This window comes from Gymnodraco acuticeps, unplaced genomic scaffold (assembly GCF_902827175.1).
Source record: "Gymnodraco acuticeps unplaced genomic scaffold, fGymAcu1.1, whole genome shotgun sequence".
Taxonomy (NCBI): domain Eukaryota; kingdom Metazoa; phylum Chordata; class Actinopteri; order Perciformes; family Bathydraconidae; genus Gymnodraco; species Gymnodraco acuticeps.
Window position 1 is genome coordinate 3,688,699 of NW_022991219.1, and position 15,732 is coordinate 3,704,430.

The 15,732-nt window shown below is 41.8% G+C and overlaps 3 protein-coding genes across 6 annotated transcripts in view; 1 reads left to right on the forward strand and 2 right to left on the reverse strand.

The window, feature by feature from the left end:
• The first annotated feature begins 209 nt into the window (after positions 1-209).
• Positions 210-4,467, forward strand: wfikkn1 (WAP, follistatin/kazal, immunoglobulin, kunitz and netrin domain containing 1). The gene is made up of 2 exons (XM_034239215.1): positions 210-1,450; positions 1,549-4,467. Exons 1-2 carry the CDS (start codon positions 1,187-1,189, stop codon positions 3,049-3,051), a joined length of 1,767 nt encoding a protein of 588 aa, XP_034095106.1. The 5' UTR covers positions 210-1,186; the 3' UTR covers positions 3,052-4,467.
• mettl26 (methyltransferase like 26) lies at positions 3,723-7,208 on the reverse strand. Its single transcript, XM_034239217.1, has 6 exons — positions 6,855-7,208; positions 6,464-6,626; positions 5,198-5,257; positions 5,008-5,075; positions 4,103-4,181; positions 3,723-4,005 (listed from the first exon to the last, which is right to left on the reverse strand). Exons 1-6 carry the CDS (start codon positions 7,046-7,048, stop codon positions 3,949-3,951), a joined length of 621 nt encoding a protein of 206 aa, XP_034095108.1. The 5' UTR covers positions 7,049-7,208; the 3' UTR covers positions 3,723-3,948.
• A 508-nt stretch (positions 7,209-7,716) lies between these two features.
• The window catches only part of ccdc88aa (coiled-coil domain containing 88Aa), a 42,138-nt gene continuing 34,122 nt past the window's right edge, over positions 7,717-15,732 (reverse strand). The window contains exons 22-29 of one of the 4 annotated variants that reach the window (XM_034239301.1): positions 15,448-15,634; positions 14,575-14,720; positions 14,256-14,348; positions 12,846-13,057; positions 12,251-12,328; positions 10,395-10,652; positions 10,165-10,230; positions 7,717-9,341 (exon numbers count right to left, since the gene is read on the reverse strand). In XM_034239301.1, the coding sequence (XP_034095192.1) occupies positions 8,293-9,341; positions 10,165-10,230; positions 10,395-10,652; positions 12,251-12,328; positions 12,846-13,057; positions 14,256-14,348; positions 14,575-14,720; positions 15,448-15,634 (2,089 nt within the window). In that variant the 3' untranslated portion in view covers positions 7,717-8,292. The remainder of the gene's footprint in view (positions 9,342-10,164; positions 10,231-10,394; positions 10,653-12,250; positions 12,329-12,845; positions 13,058-14,255; positions 14,349-14,574; positions 14,721-15,447; positions 15,635-15,732) is intronic. The other 3 variants (XM_034239302.1, XM_034239303.1, XM_034239304.1) reach the window with 3 other exon arrangements.

Below are 15,732 nucleotides of genomic sequence, written 5' to 3' on the forward strand. Positions count from 1 at the left end.
AGTTCGGGGGTCGCCGGTGCTCAAGTGCAATAAAACCCTTTTTTCGGGGGGTGGGTTGAATTGATTATCCGCTCCCTCGGTATTGGCCAGATTTTTTGGATAACCGGGCACGTCGCTGCAGCGCATGAATGCAGCGCGGTCAAAAGTCACCCAAAGGTTGAAGGGTCACTTCCAATGAAAAGATGAGGGGGGTGCAGCTTCTCATCGCCTCGGAGCCGCATGGGGACAAAGATGCGTCGCCCACTATTGAAGAAAGTGGACGCTTTACGCCTTCCCACCTGACCGCGGCTTCTCTGAGTCCCGTGTGAATGAGCGACGGTGCTAAAGTGACTGACGTCTAGACAAGAGGACGTAAACAACATGTTTTGCCAGACAAGACGCGACACGCCCCGTGTTTGTTTTACACGCTTTCCCCCCCAGACGACTAATTTCTGTTTTTAAAATGTGATTTTACGCTAGGAAAACTTGCATATGCATACGTTTTCCGTGCGTAAAACCTCCGGGAATGCGTAATTATAACCGAAAATGACAATACACCCAACAGCCAGATAACAGGCTCATTTCCTTATGTATGAATGACACCTCTATAAATGCTGTCTGGACGCATTTAACGTTGGATGTCTCACCGGAATGTGTAGCTCCTTGAGCACGGTTGTTGGGACAGCTTGTCACCACGGCTTCACGTTTTCTTTGATGTTTTTACAATGTTTGTCCAGTTGCTTAGCGCATGGTGTTGCTTCATAAGAGTTTCAGACACTGGACGATCGTGGGGGCGGTCAGAGGGGCTGCCCTTTCCACCTCCATTCACTCTCTGAAAGACTGATGTTGCGTCTTTCACTCTCATTGTTCCGTTCCGTTCGCTTGTTTCGCTGTCCGGTGGAAATCGACCTGAATGAGAGTTTGTCCAATTGTTGCAAGAGGTTTGTTTTGTTTCTCAAGGCAAATATTGCATGCAACCCGAGTGCATGTTTTACACGCTTTTCTGGGATTTTTTTTTTTCAGCGGATGGGGAGCCCGTGTTGATTTTCGGGATTGCTACAACTCTTTGTGCGCACACAGACAAACCTGACTTCCATAATGTTTACGCTCAAAACGGACGGCTACATTTGAAAACCGACTTCAGAATTTCAAGACTTAAAAGGAGGAATGGATTTACTCGCTGGGGGACTCATGCAAAAGAGCAATAATGTTTAAAATCTCTTTACAACTTTTGGAGCACAGATGCATACAGGATCCACGTCTGGATATTAATGGACCAAACACAAATAAAATAGGATGGATTCGTGCGTGTTTGTTGATACTCCTGATTTGCAAATTACCCGAACTTTCTTTGTGTGCAAGTGTGGCAGGATCCAAAGTTGAACACGAAGGATTTTGTCCCAACAAGCTGAATTCCAACCTCTGGGTTGATGCGCAAAGCACCTGCGAGAGGGAATGTAACGTTGACGAGGTGGTGTTATTTATGTTTTGATAAACTAATAATCATTATTTTATTACTTTCTTTTTACATTTAAATCTGATTTTATAAATGCTGTTTTGTGTGTGCAGGACTGTGCTGACTTTGAGAAATGCTGCACCAACGTGTGTGGTCTCAACAGCTGTGTGGCTGCACGTTTCTCCGATGGCACTCCTGGCCAGCCAGATGGGGAAGGAATAACTGAAGCCCCCATTTCCACAGCTACCTGCGAGGGCTTCATCTGCAGCCAGCAAGGGGCCACCTGTGGCATCTGGCTGGGACAACCCATCTGCAAGTGCCAGGACCGGTGTGAGAAAGAGCCGAACTTCACCTGCGCCTCAGATGGCCTCACCTACTTCAACCGCTGCTACATGGACGCAGAGGCCTGCATCCGCGGGGTGACAATAACCGTGGTCACCTGCCGCTTTTACCTGGCCGGGCCCCCCACCAGTCCACTACCTCAGGACACTACGGCCAACCCCACCCCTACATCCTCCCAGGAAGACCCCATGTTCCCAATGCTGTACTCCAACCCACACCACCAATCTGTCTACGTAGGAGGCACAGTGAGCTTCCATTGTGATGTGACTGGATCCCCAAAACCTGATGTAACATGGGAGAAGCAGAGCGAACGGCGTGAGCAGCTGGTCATGAGGCCCGACCAGATGTACGGCAACGTGGTCATCACCAACATCGGTCAGCTCGTCATCTACAACGCCCAGGTGTGGGATACAGGTATCTACACCTGCATTGCGCGGAACTCTGCGGGGGTTCTTCGAGCAGACTACCCTTTGTCCGTGATTCGCCGAGGACTTGACGACTTCTCTGAAGACCCTGAGATGTCCATGGGGCGGCCCTTCTCGCCAGCAGACTGCCTGGCTCCCGTAGACTTGAGAGTGTGCAGCAGCGAGCGGCACGTGGACTGGTTTTACGACGGCAAGCTGAGCACCTGCGTGGCCTTCAGCAACGGCGGATGCGATGATAGCCACAACCGATTCGAGACTTACGAGGAGTGCAAGGCCTCCTGTCAGAGAGAGGGGACGGGCATCTGCTTCCTGCCTGCTGTCCAGGGCCCCTGCAAATCCTGGGAGCCACGTTGGGCCTGGAGTTCTGTCCTGAAACAGTGCCAGGCCTTTGCCTACGGCGGCTGCCATGGGAATGCCAACAGCTTCAACAGCAAGAAGGAGTGCGAGGCCAACTGCCCACAGGCCGAAAAGAAACCTTGCAAGGCCTGTCGGGTGAAGGGGAGAATGGTGCCCAGCTTGTGCCGGAGTGACTTTGCTATTGTGGGGCGGCTGACAGAGCTGGTGGAGGATCTGGACTCTGGCTTAGCTCGCTTTAGCTTGGAGGAGGTCCTGAGAGATGAAAAGATGGGATTGCATTTCTTCAATACCAAGCACCTGGAGGTGACCATCGCCAAGATAGACTGGAGCTGTCCGTGTCCTAACATCACCATGGAGGAAAACCCTCTGCTGGTGATGGGTGTGGTGCAGGACGGCATTGCCATCATCCAATCAGACAGCTACGTCAGAGTCATCACTGAACGCAGACTCAAGAAGCTACGTGATGTTCTGAAAAAAAAGACCTGTGTATAGAAATCCCAGGAGTCAGACTTGTCTGGGGTCACCTTCACCTTAAGCACTGAAACCAGGATTCCAACAAGAAAAGCTGATATTTAATTATGGGTCTTGAAATCAAAAGACACAAAATGTGTTAAAATACTGTAGGTTTAAGGAATGTTTCCCCCTCAAAATGACCATCAGTTGCTCACACTGTGATACCTTGAACGTTTTTGTTCACAGAGAAGGCTTGTGGGACGAACATGTTTTATTTTGTCGGGGAAGTATTCCTTAAATGAAGACATGAAATATCTTATATATATTAATTACAACAGAGGTTGTACTACATTCCAGGTGTGTTGCAAGCCTAATAATACCAATGTTCTTATGTTTTTTTTAAAAATAAGATCAAATATAGATGTTCTTTTTTAAAATAAATGTATTCATGTTTTTGAAAAATAGAATAGTAGGCAGAAGTAAAGCCACACTTGTAAAAATGCTTAGCTAGACATATTACCTCAATATTATGTTTTTCTATGAAATTGTATACATTTTATTCTATATTAGCCTTTTTATACCAGTCTTTTTTACATAGGTGTTATATATAGTTTTTCTTTTGTTATGGATGATTTCAAAGCACTTCTGCTAACTTAGAAATAGAAAGGAGTAGGTGGCTGTATGGAGGTAAAAAAAGAAGTACAAAGACATATCAGTGAGCATGTTTTACTCAAGTGTGCAATACAGAAGAATATAATAGAGTAGATGGAGTAGTATGTCAGGTCTGAGTAAACAATTGCGTTGATGTCAATGTGTACCAGAATATGGGAAAACAATTTATTAAAAGTTCCGGAGAATTTGGCAATGTATCTGAGCTTCAAGTGTAGGTTAAGGCGCTTGGACCGTTGTCCTCCACACACTGGACCTTAGGACACTTCACACCAAACTCTCTTTCCTGAACAGAAGACACTTGTTGTTGGCAGGCATGTCCATCTGGAAAGGAAAAGATAACAAAAACGAGACTTTAGTAAACCAGTAATCCCATAACTGCACTGTTTGTTTATGATGTTTGAATGAGCTTTTTACTCACAACTTTCTCCAGGAATAAACCACTTTTCTCTGCTATAGAACCGAGGAAGGAGATATCCCTGAGTCCCCACTCGGGGTTCCTGTCAAATTAAAAGGCATTCAGTCACCTTTGCATTATTACTGATTTTTAATACAGTCAAAATATTACACATAACAAATACAACTAAATGATGAAATAACAATTTGCCCTCAATCAAATTAGGAACACAAATTCAAAAGAAAGAAAGGAAATATAAAAAATAAAAATAAACTAAATTGTATTCCTTCAGTAAATCAAATGATTAGGTAGATAGTGGCAATACATTTTCAAACTGAAATATATAAGTCAGGTAAATACATTTGTATTAAAATGTACAGTTCCCACTAGATTATTTTTTCCTCCCTGTTTGTGTTTATTTGTGTCACTTTGAAATGGTTTGTAGCAAATCAATAACTTTTTTCAAAAATAAATGAGCTTTTCCATGTAATTTTTATTAAATATAGTTGCATTTTTAATCTGTCGACAATTTCTATCCATAATCCTTGACATGAAGTTTAACGGTGACCATTTAAAAATAATTGTTCAGTGACCTTATCCTACTTTAGATATTGGTCCCCAGACTTGCAACATATAGACAATACAAACACAAATGATTACATTATTCAGAGTTTTTTTCTAAACATTTTAGTTTTTTTGTAGATACCATCTTTTAGAATATCTTTAATTCAAACATTCAGTAGTAGGAATCAATTTGCTGAAGTTTATTGCATTCTTTTTTTAAATGATTATTGATGCCTCTCTCTAAAGAAAAACAGATGCTACTTTATGTCAAAGTGAAACACACTTGTCTTTGACCAGAGAATACTGTGACCAATCCTTTCTAAACCGCTTTAGGCTAAGCATTAAACATATGTTGAACACTTTACCTCTGCCGTAGGCTGTAGTCAAAGTCAATATTACTTTGAGGCGCGATCTGCCCATTCACCGCATATGGCTGAGGGCAACAAGAAACCATGTTAAGTAGAATTTACAGGCACTCTTTTATGTTTAGATTTCATAACAACATGTCATGAATGTGGTAAGTGCATGTTTATGACAACATGGTCTTTCACTCACCCCGTATGTCATCAGGAGACCCTGCGGCTTCAGCACCGCTCCGGCCCCTTTGAATAAACCCTAGGAGAAAAATAGTGATCACACGCAGTGGGGGTTACTTTATGTTCCTGATCTCTTTTATAGACTATAGACCCGAGGCAGGAATAGTAGAAAGGGCAGTGATTATCTTAGGTCAAAGGGTTCATACTGCAGATACACTCTAGGGGACTTACACTGACATATCTCCACCTTATGGAAACTGGAAACCATGGCCAGACTGTAAAAGTTGAAACTATAAAATAACTTGAATTTATAAGCCATTAAAACCCAATGTTGCTCAATCGTGGTCAATCATTATGAGTAATAAAGCAGGTATATTGTTTTTCTTTTGCATTTGACAAATACAACACTTTAATACTTACTTAAAATATTACAAATAATGATAATAATTAAGTCATAAATACTTAATTGTAAAACAAAACCTGTTAACTTAATTTGAACTCAATCCGCACCACAAAACCCAGGAGTGGCCATAGAGAGATACCATATATATTTCAAGTACACAAACTATACATTTGTGTGCAGAAAATATAATTTGTTACCCCAATTTATTGAAATGTTCCTGCATTTGTTGCACTTTTGCAGTAAATTGAGGCCTAAATAGATTTATCTCCAGGGCACAAATGATTCACAGTGGGAAAAATGTATGTAAAATGATGTCTCAAATTACTATCTTGTGCTTACACATTATTGTTTTGTAAATCTTATTAGCACTTTTTTTCTTTTAAGAAATAGTCACCATGAAAACATAATGTAAACCAACACAGGGCCTCAATATTAGGAAATAATACCATTTGAGTTTTTATTGTGCTTTAATAGTGGTACATACAGTATTAACAAATGCCTAAATGATTAAATCACCCCAAATAAAATACCACACTTCAGGGATATTCCCGGACTGGGTCCTTTGGTCGTTGGGTTTGATACATCCAATCTGAACACTGTGGCTACCTTCTAAAGCACATCACATAATTTCGGGTCATACTGCTTTGTAATAACATAGGCACGTGAACCTTGACCCTGATTAAATATTCCCTGTGCAAAGGATTGTGGTTCAGTATAGCCAGAGAAGCACTGCTGCACTAGGACATCCAGGCATGTTTGCACTGGAAAATGTATTGGGAGGATACACTACATCTAAATCTGTCTTCTGGTATACTAAATACTGTGGTAGAATTGGTATTGGCAAGCAGTGTCTAGCAACTATAATACCAGCTGTCCTCCTACCTCCGTGCAAGCCATGGGAGAAATGTGGATCATGTTGATGTTGACCACCAGATCTATGCTCTCTGGCGGGATGCCCCCCCAGTACTGGTAGGGCAGAGAAGCATCCAGGTGGATGGCAGGCCTCACATTGGGCAGCTGGTAGTGTGCTCTGTACGCTTCGATACTGAGAATGGGAACAAAAGGCATTATTGTGAATGCAAGCAGACCCCAAAAAAACACAACCCTGCATTATAAGTATTGAATGCACTACCGTAATACCGCAGATGCATGGTCAATGCCTTTCTTTAAATTAGCTACGCAGGAATTATTATTACCGTGATAACCGAGTAATAGGTAATGCTGTTAATACGGTATTTTGATGTACTAACTGAAACACACAGCCTGCGTTTACCTTGCAAGAGACTGGCGGTCAAACTCTGAAGGCTGCCAGACGATATTCCGCAGGGACTGGGCAAAGTGTGTGACGTGCTGCCCGGTACCGGAGGAGATCTCCAGAGCCTGCAGGTGTCTCCCGGTGTTCACGCTCTCCTGGAGCACCGCTAGGATGGGCTCCTTGTTCCTCTCCGCGGCGGCGGCGTTCAGCATCGTGCCAGGCCCCGGGTAAAGCTGTCGAGTGATGCGGCACAGTCTGCGGAACCACTCCAGTGGAGCTGAGTAACGTCAGTCCAGATTGAATAACTCAAACACCACCCACGAATGTTTTGGTTTTCGTCCGAAAATGGTCTACTTCCGTACTGCCTCACGTGACTGACCTGTCATCCAATGGGAACACTGAGTGGGCACAAGAGCTCCTGCACTGCACCGTTAGTAATAATAAGAAACCAGCAATGACAGTAATACTAAAATATGAGACAAATAATTCATTCAATTCAATTGATAGAAATAATAATAATACACATTTATTGGTAAAGGAACAAACATTTCTCGTTTTTTGCTTTAATAAAATCTGAAAAAAACAAGATGGAGAATGAACCACACTTGATTTAATTTGACCAACAAATAACATAAAATATAATATCTGCAATATAACATGAGATGGCCGTAGATGGGCAATGGAAACCTTGAATAAGAATCATATGGAAATCAGCACCCATATTTGCTACATGTATATTTAATGGTCCAAAAAACCCCACAACATCTTTCTCAAACTACTTGCATTCAATTCTTCAATCAACATATTTACTCAGCAAGGTGCTTTTCGGCATTAATGGAAGTGTCATTTTTAATTGAATAAAATAATGACAAATCGAATGTTTACGTAGAGGGTTTGTTTATTTAAGGGAAAATAGCATTCAGGTATACATCCTATTTTACAAGATTTACAGTTTTTCACACGTGAATGTCACATTTCCCCAAAGCTCACATTAAAGTCTAACAGCACATACATCAAAAATAACTTAACAGTTCATTTAAAGTATCAGGACATAAATAGAAACGACAGAAATTAACAAAATATTTTGGCAAACACAAATATACATAACAGGATTGTCAGTGTGGTAAAATACAAATAAAAAACAGGCTCGAGTCCGAACAACAACCCTAATTAATAACGGGCAAAATAGGGAAATCTATCCATACGTCATTCGCTTATATCAAACATAATTTGTGCAAAGAGACCGAACGGATAAAGATAATGCTGTGAATATCTTGAACTAATACTCAGGTGTATTATATGAGCTAAAGCTGTGTGGGAGAAAAATCACAACACCTTTTTTTTACACCTTACATAGCTGTATAATCAGATGGAATACAATGGAAACAGATAATTGTGTGCTTCGGTTGACGAGATTAAAAGTGGCCTTCCTACACAATATTTAATCGTGTGACAGCTACTTCCGTGCAACCGTGAGCGTCTTGTCCTTCTCCAGCCCAGCGTCACGTGTTACATTTAGTCTCTGCTCATTCTGCAGCGTTTTCGTTGTCTCAGGTGGACAGTTTTGCCCCAGATCTGGATTCAGACCGAGGAATGTCTGGTTGTTGTCCAGGGCATTCAGACTGCTCATGGTTGGAACCACAGAATCGCTGAATATTGTGTTAGAGAAGACAGAGTTGAAAGTGAACGAGGAGCCCAGAAGTGACTCCTGCACGGGGGGTTTGGGGTCATCTGTGGGAACAACAGCGGTTGGGTCTCTGGGAGGTTTGACTGGAGGAATGGGCTCACTGTTTTTTGTCTCTAGTTCGAGTTGACCCGGTTCTTCCTCCTGATGGCTCTCCTCTGAAACCTGTACGGACAGCGGGTCAGCCTTCGCCCTGCAGTCGCTGTTTACACTGGAGCGTCGAGACGACCCCTCTGCTGTGGAAATGACGCTGCTGGCTCGTGGGAGACATGTGGGCGACCCCCTCAGTCTGCCCTCTTTCCCCAGAGGGGTAGAGAAGCAGTTGAGGCAGCCAGACATTGAGGATGACTTACCCTGAACATACAGCACTGTGATAGGTGAACAAGCCAAGGCTCGGGTACTTTCAACTTGGCTGGAGCTCAATTTTGAATTCACCCCATTGCATCCTTGGTTCACTTTGACTGTGCCCACTGTATCTGAAGAGCGACGCGTCACTTTCACCCTCGACCCCCTCCGGATGCTCTTTGTACCCCGTGTGAGCCAGAAGTCCTGAGAGAGCCCGTGGCTTTTTTGTTTTGGTGTCGACTGCGTTTCCGAATTGTGATGGGCGATGGGCATGGTGGAGGCTTTCTCCTTGTGCTGCTGCCTCAGTGTGTGCTGGGGGGTGGAGGTATCGCTGGGGGGCTGGAAGGAGGAGGAGGAGCGGCGTGACGGGGGCTGCTGGATGGGGCTGCTGCCGTTAGACCATGGCTCATTCTCCATGCTCATGCTGAACTCACCGCTGCTCTCACTTTGGGCTCGACTCTGGACGCCATTTAGCCCTGGAAAGAGATTATAATGGTTTTAAGGGGAAACACTACAGGTGTACAATATTTAAGTAAAACTTTCCCAGATGATGACATACATTGAGACAGTTGTTTCTTGTGTTACACATTTTCTTTAATGTTATGTTTGTATATGCAGACGAGTCATTATTTTTAAGGTTCCTACAGGTCCTTCAAATCCTTAAAAGTGTAAACATTTGAGGGAAATAACTAATCGAAGAGTTTGAAAGACCTTGAGAGATCTTGAAAATGTATGACAGATTTCATTCCAAGTTCTGCAGTAGAAATGTAAGTTATTTTACTCAGCTTAGTCTTATAACCAAACAAAATATATAGATTTGCTGTTTTTGTCATAAAAATGTAAAAGTCACAGAATGATATGTCAAAGAAAAGTCATAATAGGCTTACAGTATGCCATTTAATGTCATAAAACATTCTTTGAAAAAGTCTAGAAGTTTAGTATATCTTCACATTTTCATAAAAGCTTAATATTGTGTTGTTTGAGGTACTTCTTTTCAAAAGTACATTATTTGTTATCAAAGCAAAATAGACAAAACTCTCAACATTTAGCTACAATAAATACACACATTCATTTCTATCAGGAAATCATGTCAGCTGAATCAACATAATATCCTTAATGACCAACAGGGGGCAGCAGAGTCCAGTCTTTCTCTGACAGTTGTTGGCCTCTGTGGCCAGCATAGAGATTAATACGAAACAAGGTCATGATTGCAATTTGATGGATTTGCTCTAATTCCAGCACTGGTAATACATCTGAATGTTTGCTGAATCCTCTAGACGAGAATCCGCAGGGCTTTACCGTGATTCTGCAGCTCGTCGTTGTCCTCAAATCCAGATGGCACAGCGCTATCATTTGAATCCTTGTCTGTGGGGCATAACATGAGAAATCCCTGAATGAATATGATGACTTTTCAACATGAATACAAAAAAAAAAGAGGGCCGCCTTAGCTCCACTCACCTACACTTTATTCTAGCATCTAACTAATGAAGATGACATTAAAATAAAAAGCTCATGAATGCCTCATCTACCTGTCACCCAGAGCTCAGAAACATCTGGAACAGAGTCGGTGGTGTCAGAGGTTGTGATGGTGACGTGGCTGCATGGTGGAGTGGTGGAAGGATTAAGGTGGAGGATGGACATGGAGATGGATGTGGATGGGGATGAGGACAATGTGTTCTCCCTGTCCTCGTCCACATCGGCCTGGGACCCCGCCAGCTGCTCTGCGCTCTCCGCCCAGCGCTCCCCCCGCAGCCGGGCCGAGGCGGGGGACACCAAGCTGCTCAGGGCTGCATTGTTGGAGCAAGGAGTGGAGGAAGTGGGAGGTGGATGAGGGGAGGAGGGTAAACATGGAGTTTAAGAGGTATTGTAGTTCTATGGTGTTGTGAATGGACACAGGGATGGTTCGCTCTATCAATTATCACACACATCATGGTTTTACATCACTAATGCCTACAGTACAGCTGCTAGCTCACACAGCACCAGTTTCCTCCTGCAATGCAGCATTTCTTTGACCTCTGATGAAAATAGCCCAGATTCTCTTCAAAAATAGCAACACACTGCAAAGGCTTAAATATGTTATATTCAATTATATTCATCTAAGTTAGTGTGCGGAAATGAGGTTGGGATGGAACAATTGCTAACACATGACTCCTGATTTTCCACCTTTTTGTAAACAGTGATGATTCCTATTCAACATATGGTTATATAGGTGTTATGGCATCTAGAACAAAAAGGTACCACTTTACAATAAGACTCTTATAAAAGGGTTTACGAATAGTTTGTAATTCATTTATTAATTAGGTTGTGAACACTTTATAAATCCTTAATAATAATAAGACATGAGATAAACAGGGCAACTGTGACCGGCTGCTTGCCAAAATAGTGAGCCCACATTTATCTGTACTGCTAAGCCTTATTAGAAATGGTAGTAACTCATTAATAAATGGGAATGTGTTTTACACTTTACAATAAGGCTCCCTTTTGGCAGTTATAAATGTTAGGAACTCGTAAATAAATGGTCATAAAGAGATGCCAAGAAACATCAAGATGGATGGGGGGAGAATCAACTCAGTGAACAACAGATACCAAGGATGCTGGCGGATGAAGAAGACGAAGTAAGCTAGGTAGCCAATATAAGGCTTAGTCATCTTGCAAATAGTGAGCCTGTGTTGATGTATGACAACTATGTTAGAACTGGTTTATAAATGGTTCTTAATGATTAATAAAGTGTTTACAACCTAATTAATAACCTAATTATAAATCCTTTATGAATCCTTTATCAGGGTAGTCTTATTGTAAAGTGGTACCAACAAAAATACTCAAGCATAGAAGCACTTGATGGCGTTTAAGGGTCATTGTAGGTTAAATAACAATAATTGCAGAACTAGGAAAGGGGGGTAACATTTCCAGTAAAAAAAGTAGAATTTCAGAGTTTCAACTGAAAAGAAATGAAGGAAATTAGGAAAAAAGATAAAACACAAAAATTCACAAAATAAAAAACCTTGAATATTCTCTGAGATTATAGTAAATAATAAGGGGGGAAATATTATGAGAAAAATCAACAAAATGTACAAAAAAACAGGTTTAATATTCTCTGAGAATATAAAGTTAGAAATTATTGTGAAAATAAATCTAAAATGTACCGATATTAAAGTCTCAAATTTCCCAAAGTTTCATTTTTTTCTTCTTTAATTTAAAGGTTTTTTATTGTAAATGTACAATTTGAGTTTGATCTTTGAATATTACCCCCCTCTGCTGGCTCTGTAGTTATTTTTAAACCTACAACGGCCCTTAAACGCTGTCATACTTAGTATTATCCAGTTAGCAGTGAAACAATAGGCTACAGTCAAGATGAGGGTAGACACGGGACCACAGTCTTTCTTACACATGGAACGACGGAAGAGGGACTTGACTTTGTCTCTGTCCTTCAGTCTGTTCCTCATGCGGGGAAACATTTTGGTGGCTATGATGTAACAGCAAAGGGAGGTAGACAAAGGGATTGATGCAAGCAGAGAGAGGGACGTAAGGGAGGAGAGAAGTAGGAAGGGAAGGAAAGGACAAAAGGGAAGGAAGGCAGGAATGAAGAAATACATTAGGAAACAAGAAACACATGTGGAAGAAATATTGAGGAAAGTAAACACACATCATGCATCAGGACTAAATGACTGCTTGGAGACATGCTCATTTACATTCAAACACAAAGCAGTATCTGCATTATTTAAGTATTTATTACAGTTTTACTTTAAAATCCATTCATTTGAGTTGCTGTGTGTCCTTGAATATAGCTGAGGGGGAGGGAGACTTTGGGGAGATGTCTGGACGTAACATGAACACACTACTAAAGGACCTTTGTGCCCTGCCTGACCTCACTTCCTGGTCTATGGCTGAAGCAGTGAGGGGGGGGGGGGGACTTTGGTACTTTGATGACACCGCTTCCACCAAGTCAATGGGAGATGTGAGATCCATAAGGTCGTACTCACTGCTGTGACGTTGGGGTGAGATGACGTCACCTGCCGAGGTGCAGGCAGAGCCTCCGGAGCCGTCTGAGCTGATGAAGGAGCCGTTGTCATGGGGGACGAGGTGCGGCTCCATACCCCCCAAGTGTGTGGGGGTGGGCGGGCAGTCGGGTCCATGCTCACGGCTGTTGGATTTAATCAACTTCTTCAGTTTCAGGGTGATCCAGTTTCCACGTCTGCGTAAGGGTAGATTTAAACATAAAGAAGAAATCAATATATCAACAATCAGATTTTGGCTAGCAAAGGGATAGTTTGGATGGTTAGAAGTAGGGTTCTTCATAACATATGAAATATCCTTTTAAAATGCATAGTTTGAAGTAAACAATGGATACTTAAAGCTGCTCTTATCAATGTACTTGTTGTACAACTCTGCAAATCCTCTTAGCTTTATGGAGCATTTTATTATCTTGCAGCTTCTTGTTTTGGTTTTAAAGCCCACAACTTTAGTTTTTTGGTTCACCCTGGCTGCTTTCGTGGTGGCATTAGAGGCTCCGGTTATTTTCAGTAAAGAAAACAAAGTTAACTTAAAGGGGACCATGCAAAATGTACTTTTGTATGTCTTTTATACATGAATATGTGTCCCCGGTGTGTCAGGGAACTCACCAAGTGTCAAAAAACACAACTCTCTCTCTTTTCCTCCATACCCAAATCTCTAAAAACGGGGCTGCAACGGATCTGATACAGACTGATACAGATTTGAAAATTCTCTGACGTCAGAAACGAGGAGCTCCGCCTATATGGGCAACTCTCCACCTATCAGGAGGAGACCGCCACGGCCATTGCCGTTCGAAAGCGCTGGAGACGATGTAGTACATATGCCAGGCCTGTAGGTGGCGCTGTAGTCTGCCACAAAAGCAGTAAAGAAGACTTCTCACAGATTCAGCCCTTGCAAAATCAGGGCTAAAAAAGAGCAAATAGAGCGAAATGAGGCATGGCTAAAATGCATCTCTTTGGTATTTTGAAAAAAAAACTTTGCAGACATATTTTATATAGGTATGGCCCTACAATATATTATTCAAATATAGCATGATAGGTCCACTTTAATGGATTAATTAGCAGCTTAAGATTGATTTTCTTCAGGAAGTTGGTTGGGAACAAAAACAGAACAATGCAGGTTTGAAAGAAAATGAACAAATAGACATGTTCTGCCATACAGAGATGCATAAGACTATGGAGCTCCCTGATCCATCATCTATTGTCTCATCAACAAAAATGTGTATTAGTACTACAAATGTGTGTTGAGCTGAAAAGAAACTAGTATTAAGTGAAGTACTACATAGTGATCAAAAGGTATACAGTGATGTGATTACTGAAATCTGACATGTCACAACCATTTCTCCATAGTCGTGAAAAAAAGAAATCACAGTCTCTTACCTGCGAGGAGGCGACGGCTCATAAAACTTGTACTGGTCCATTATCTTTTCCTCTAGCTTCTCCTTCTGCCTCCTCAAATCATGAAGCTTGTCACTGAACAGAGACAGAAGAGAAAGACATTAATAAGATCATCAATTATAATTGTCAGCCTGATGCTAATTGTATTTTAAGTGTCTTCAAGTACCGAACACCAAGGCGTAATGTGTTAGCTGATTAGCTAATTAGTGGTACATGGTGTAAATCAACACATAAGACCCTATTTGCTGCTATCTTATCTTAGGATCGTTATCTTATCATGTTGTTGGCCCTATTTGCTTACATATACTGTCGCTCTTCAACGTGAAACAGATCCTTGCTCTCCATGGTCTGCTCCAGCAGGGTCCGGTTCTGCAGCATCAGGGTCTCGATCTGGCAGAGCAGGTGGCGATTCTCTTCCTCCATGTTGCCCTTCAACTGACCCAGCAGCTACAAATCACATAGAGAAGCAGCCACATGTGTGTAAGCAGGTATGTAACACACACACTATCCATCCATGTTACCCTACATATAAGTGTTTAGAAGTATAGAGGTCGGCCATGAGAGTTTTTCAACATGTGACCAGTGTCCGTAGGTGTGTCTGTATGTGAAAACTATATATACACAGTAGACATGTAAATATGTTTGACTTTGATGTTTAATTTCTATCTTTTGTGGAACTGCAGGACGTTGAACAGAACACATTTCTATCAAGTCATGTCGTATTGTCAATGATTAACCCTTTTGTGCCCAAACACTATCCTTAGTAGGGAAAAACCCACAACATCTGTTCTGATTGGTCTAAAGTCTTGTACTTTGGACCAATTAGAGGGAAAAACGTATTTGTATCAATATTGTTTTGAACACTCTATATGTGTGCATATATTCATAAATACAAAATACCTAATCATACTCTAAACACCAATATTCCTATCATACTATATTCAATGTTTTGGCACATTACTTTTTTCTTCTTCTGGCCTTTCATAAGAAGTAAAGACAGCAGTCCGATTTGCCCAAAAACTGAAATGTAGTATAATAACACATATATTAAAGTATAATAAACACTTGGGTTGAAACTAATGAGTTGAACACAAACATATTGCACTATTAGAGTCGGCTCATTTAGCGTCTTAAGAGTGATCTTTTCCAGAGGGAGCTGAGGTACAGTCAGTACCTCACACTGGTTGGTGAGTTTCGTGGAGGAGATGTCCAGCTGCTGGAACTCCTTCTTGAGTTTGGAGAAGTCGGCCTCCAGCCAGGTGTGCTCCAGCTTGGCCTCGTTCAGCTGGCTCTTCAGCTGCTTGTGGTCCACCGTCAGTGACTCGTTGTCGTTGAGAAGCTGACGGTATGTCTGGTTCAGCCTTAAAGAAAATACAAATAAATTAATGTTTGTCCTTTTGTACAGCGGTGGACCTTTTACTTAAGTACAAGTTGCAATACTACATGGTTACAATACTAT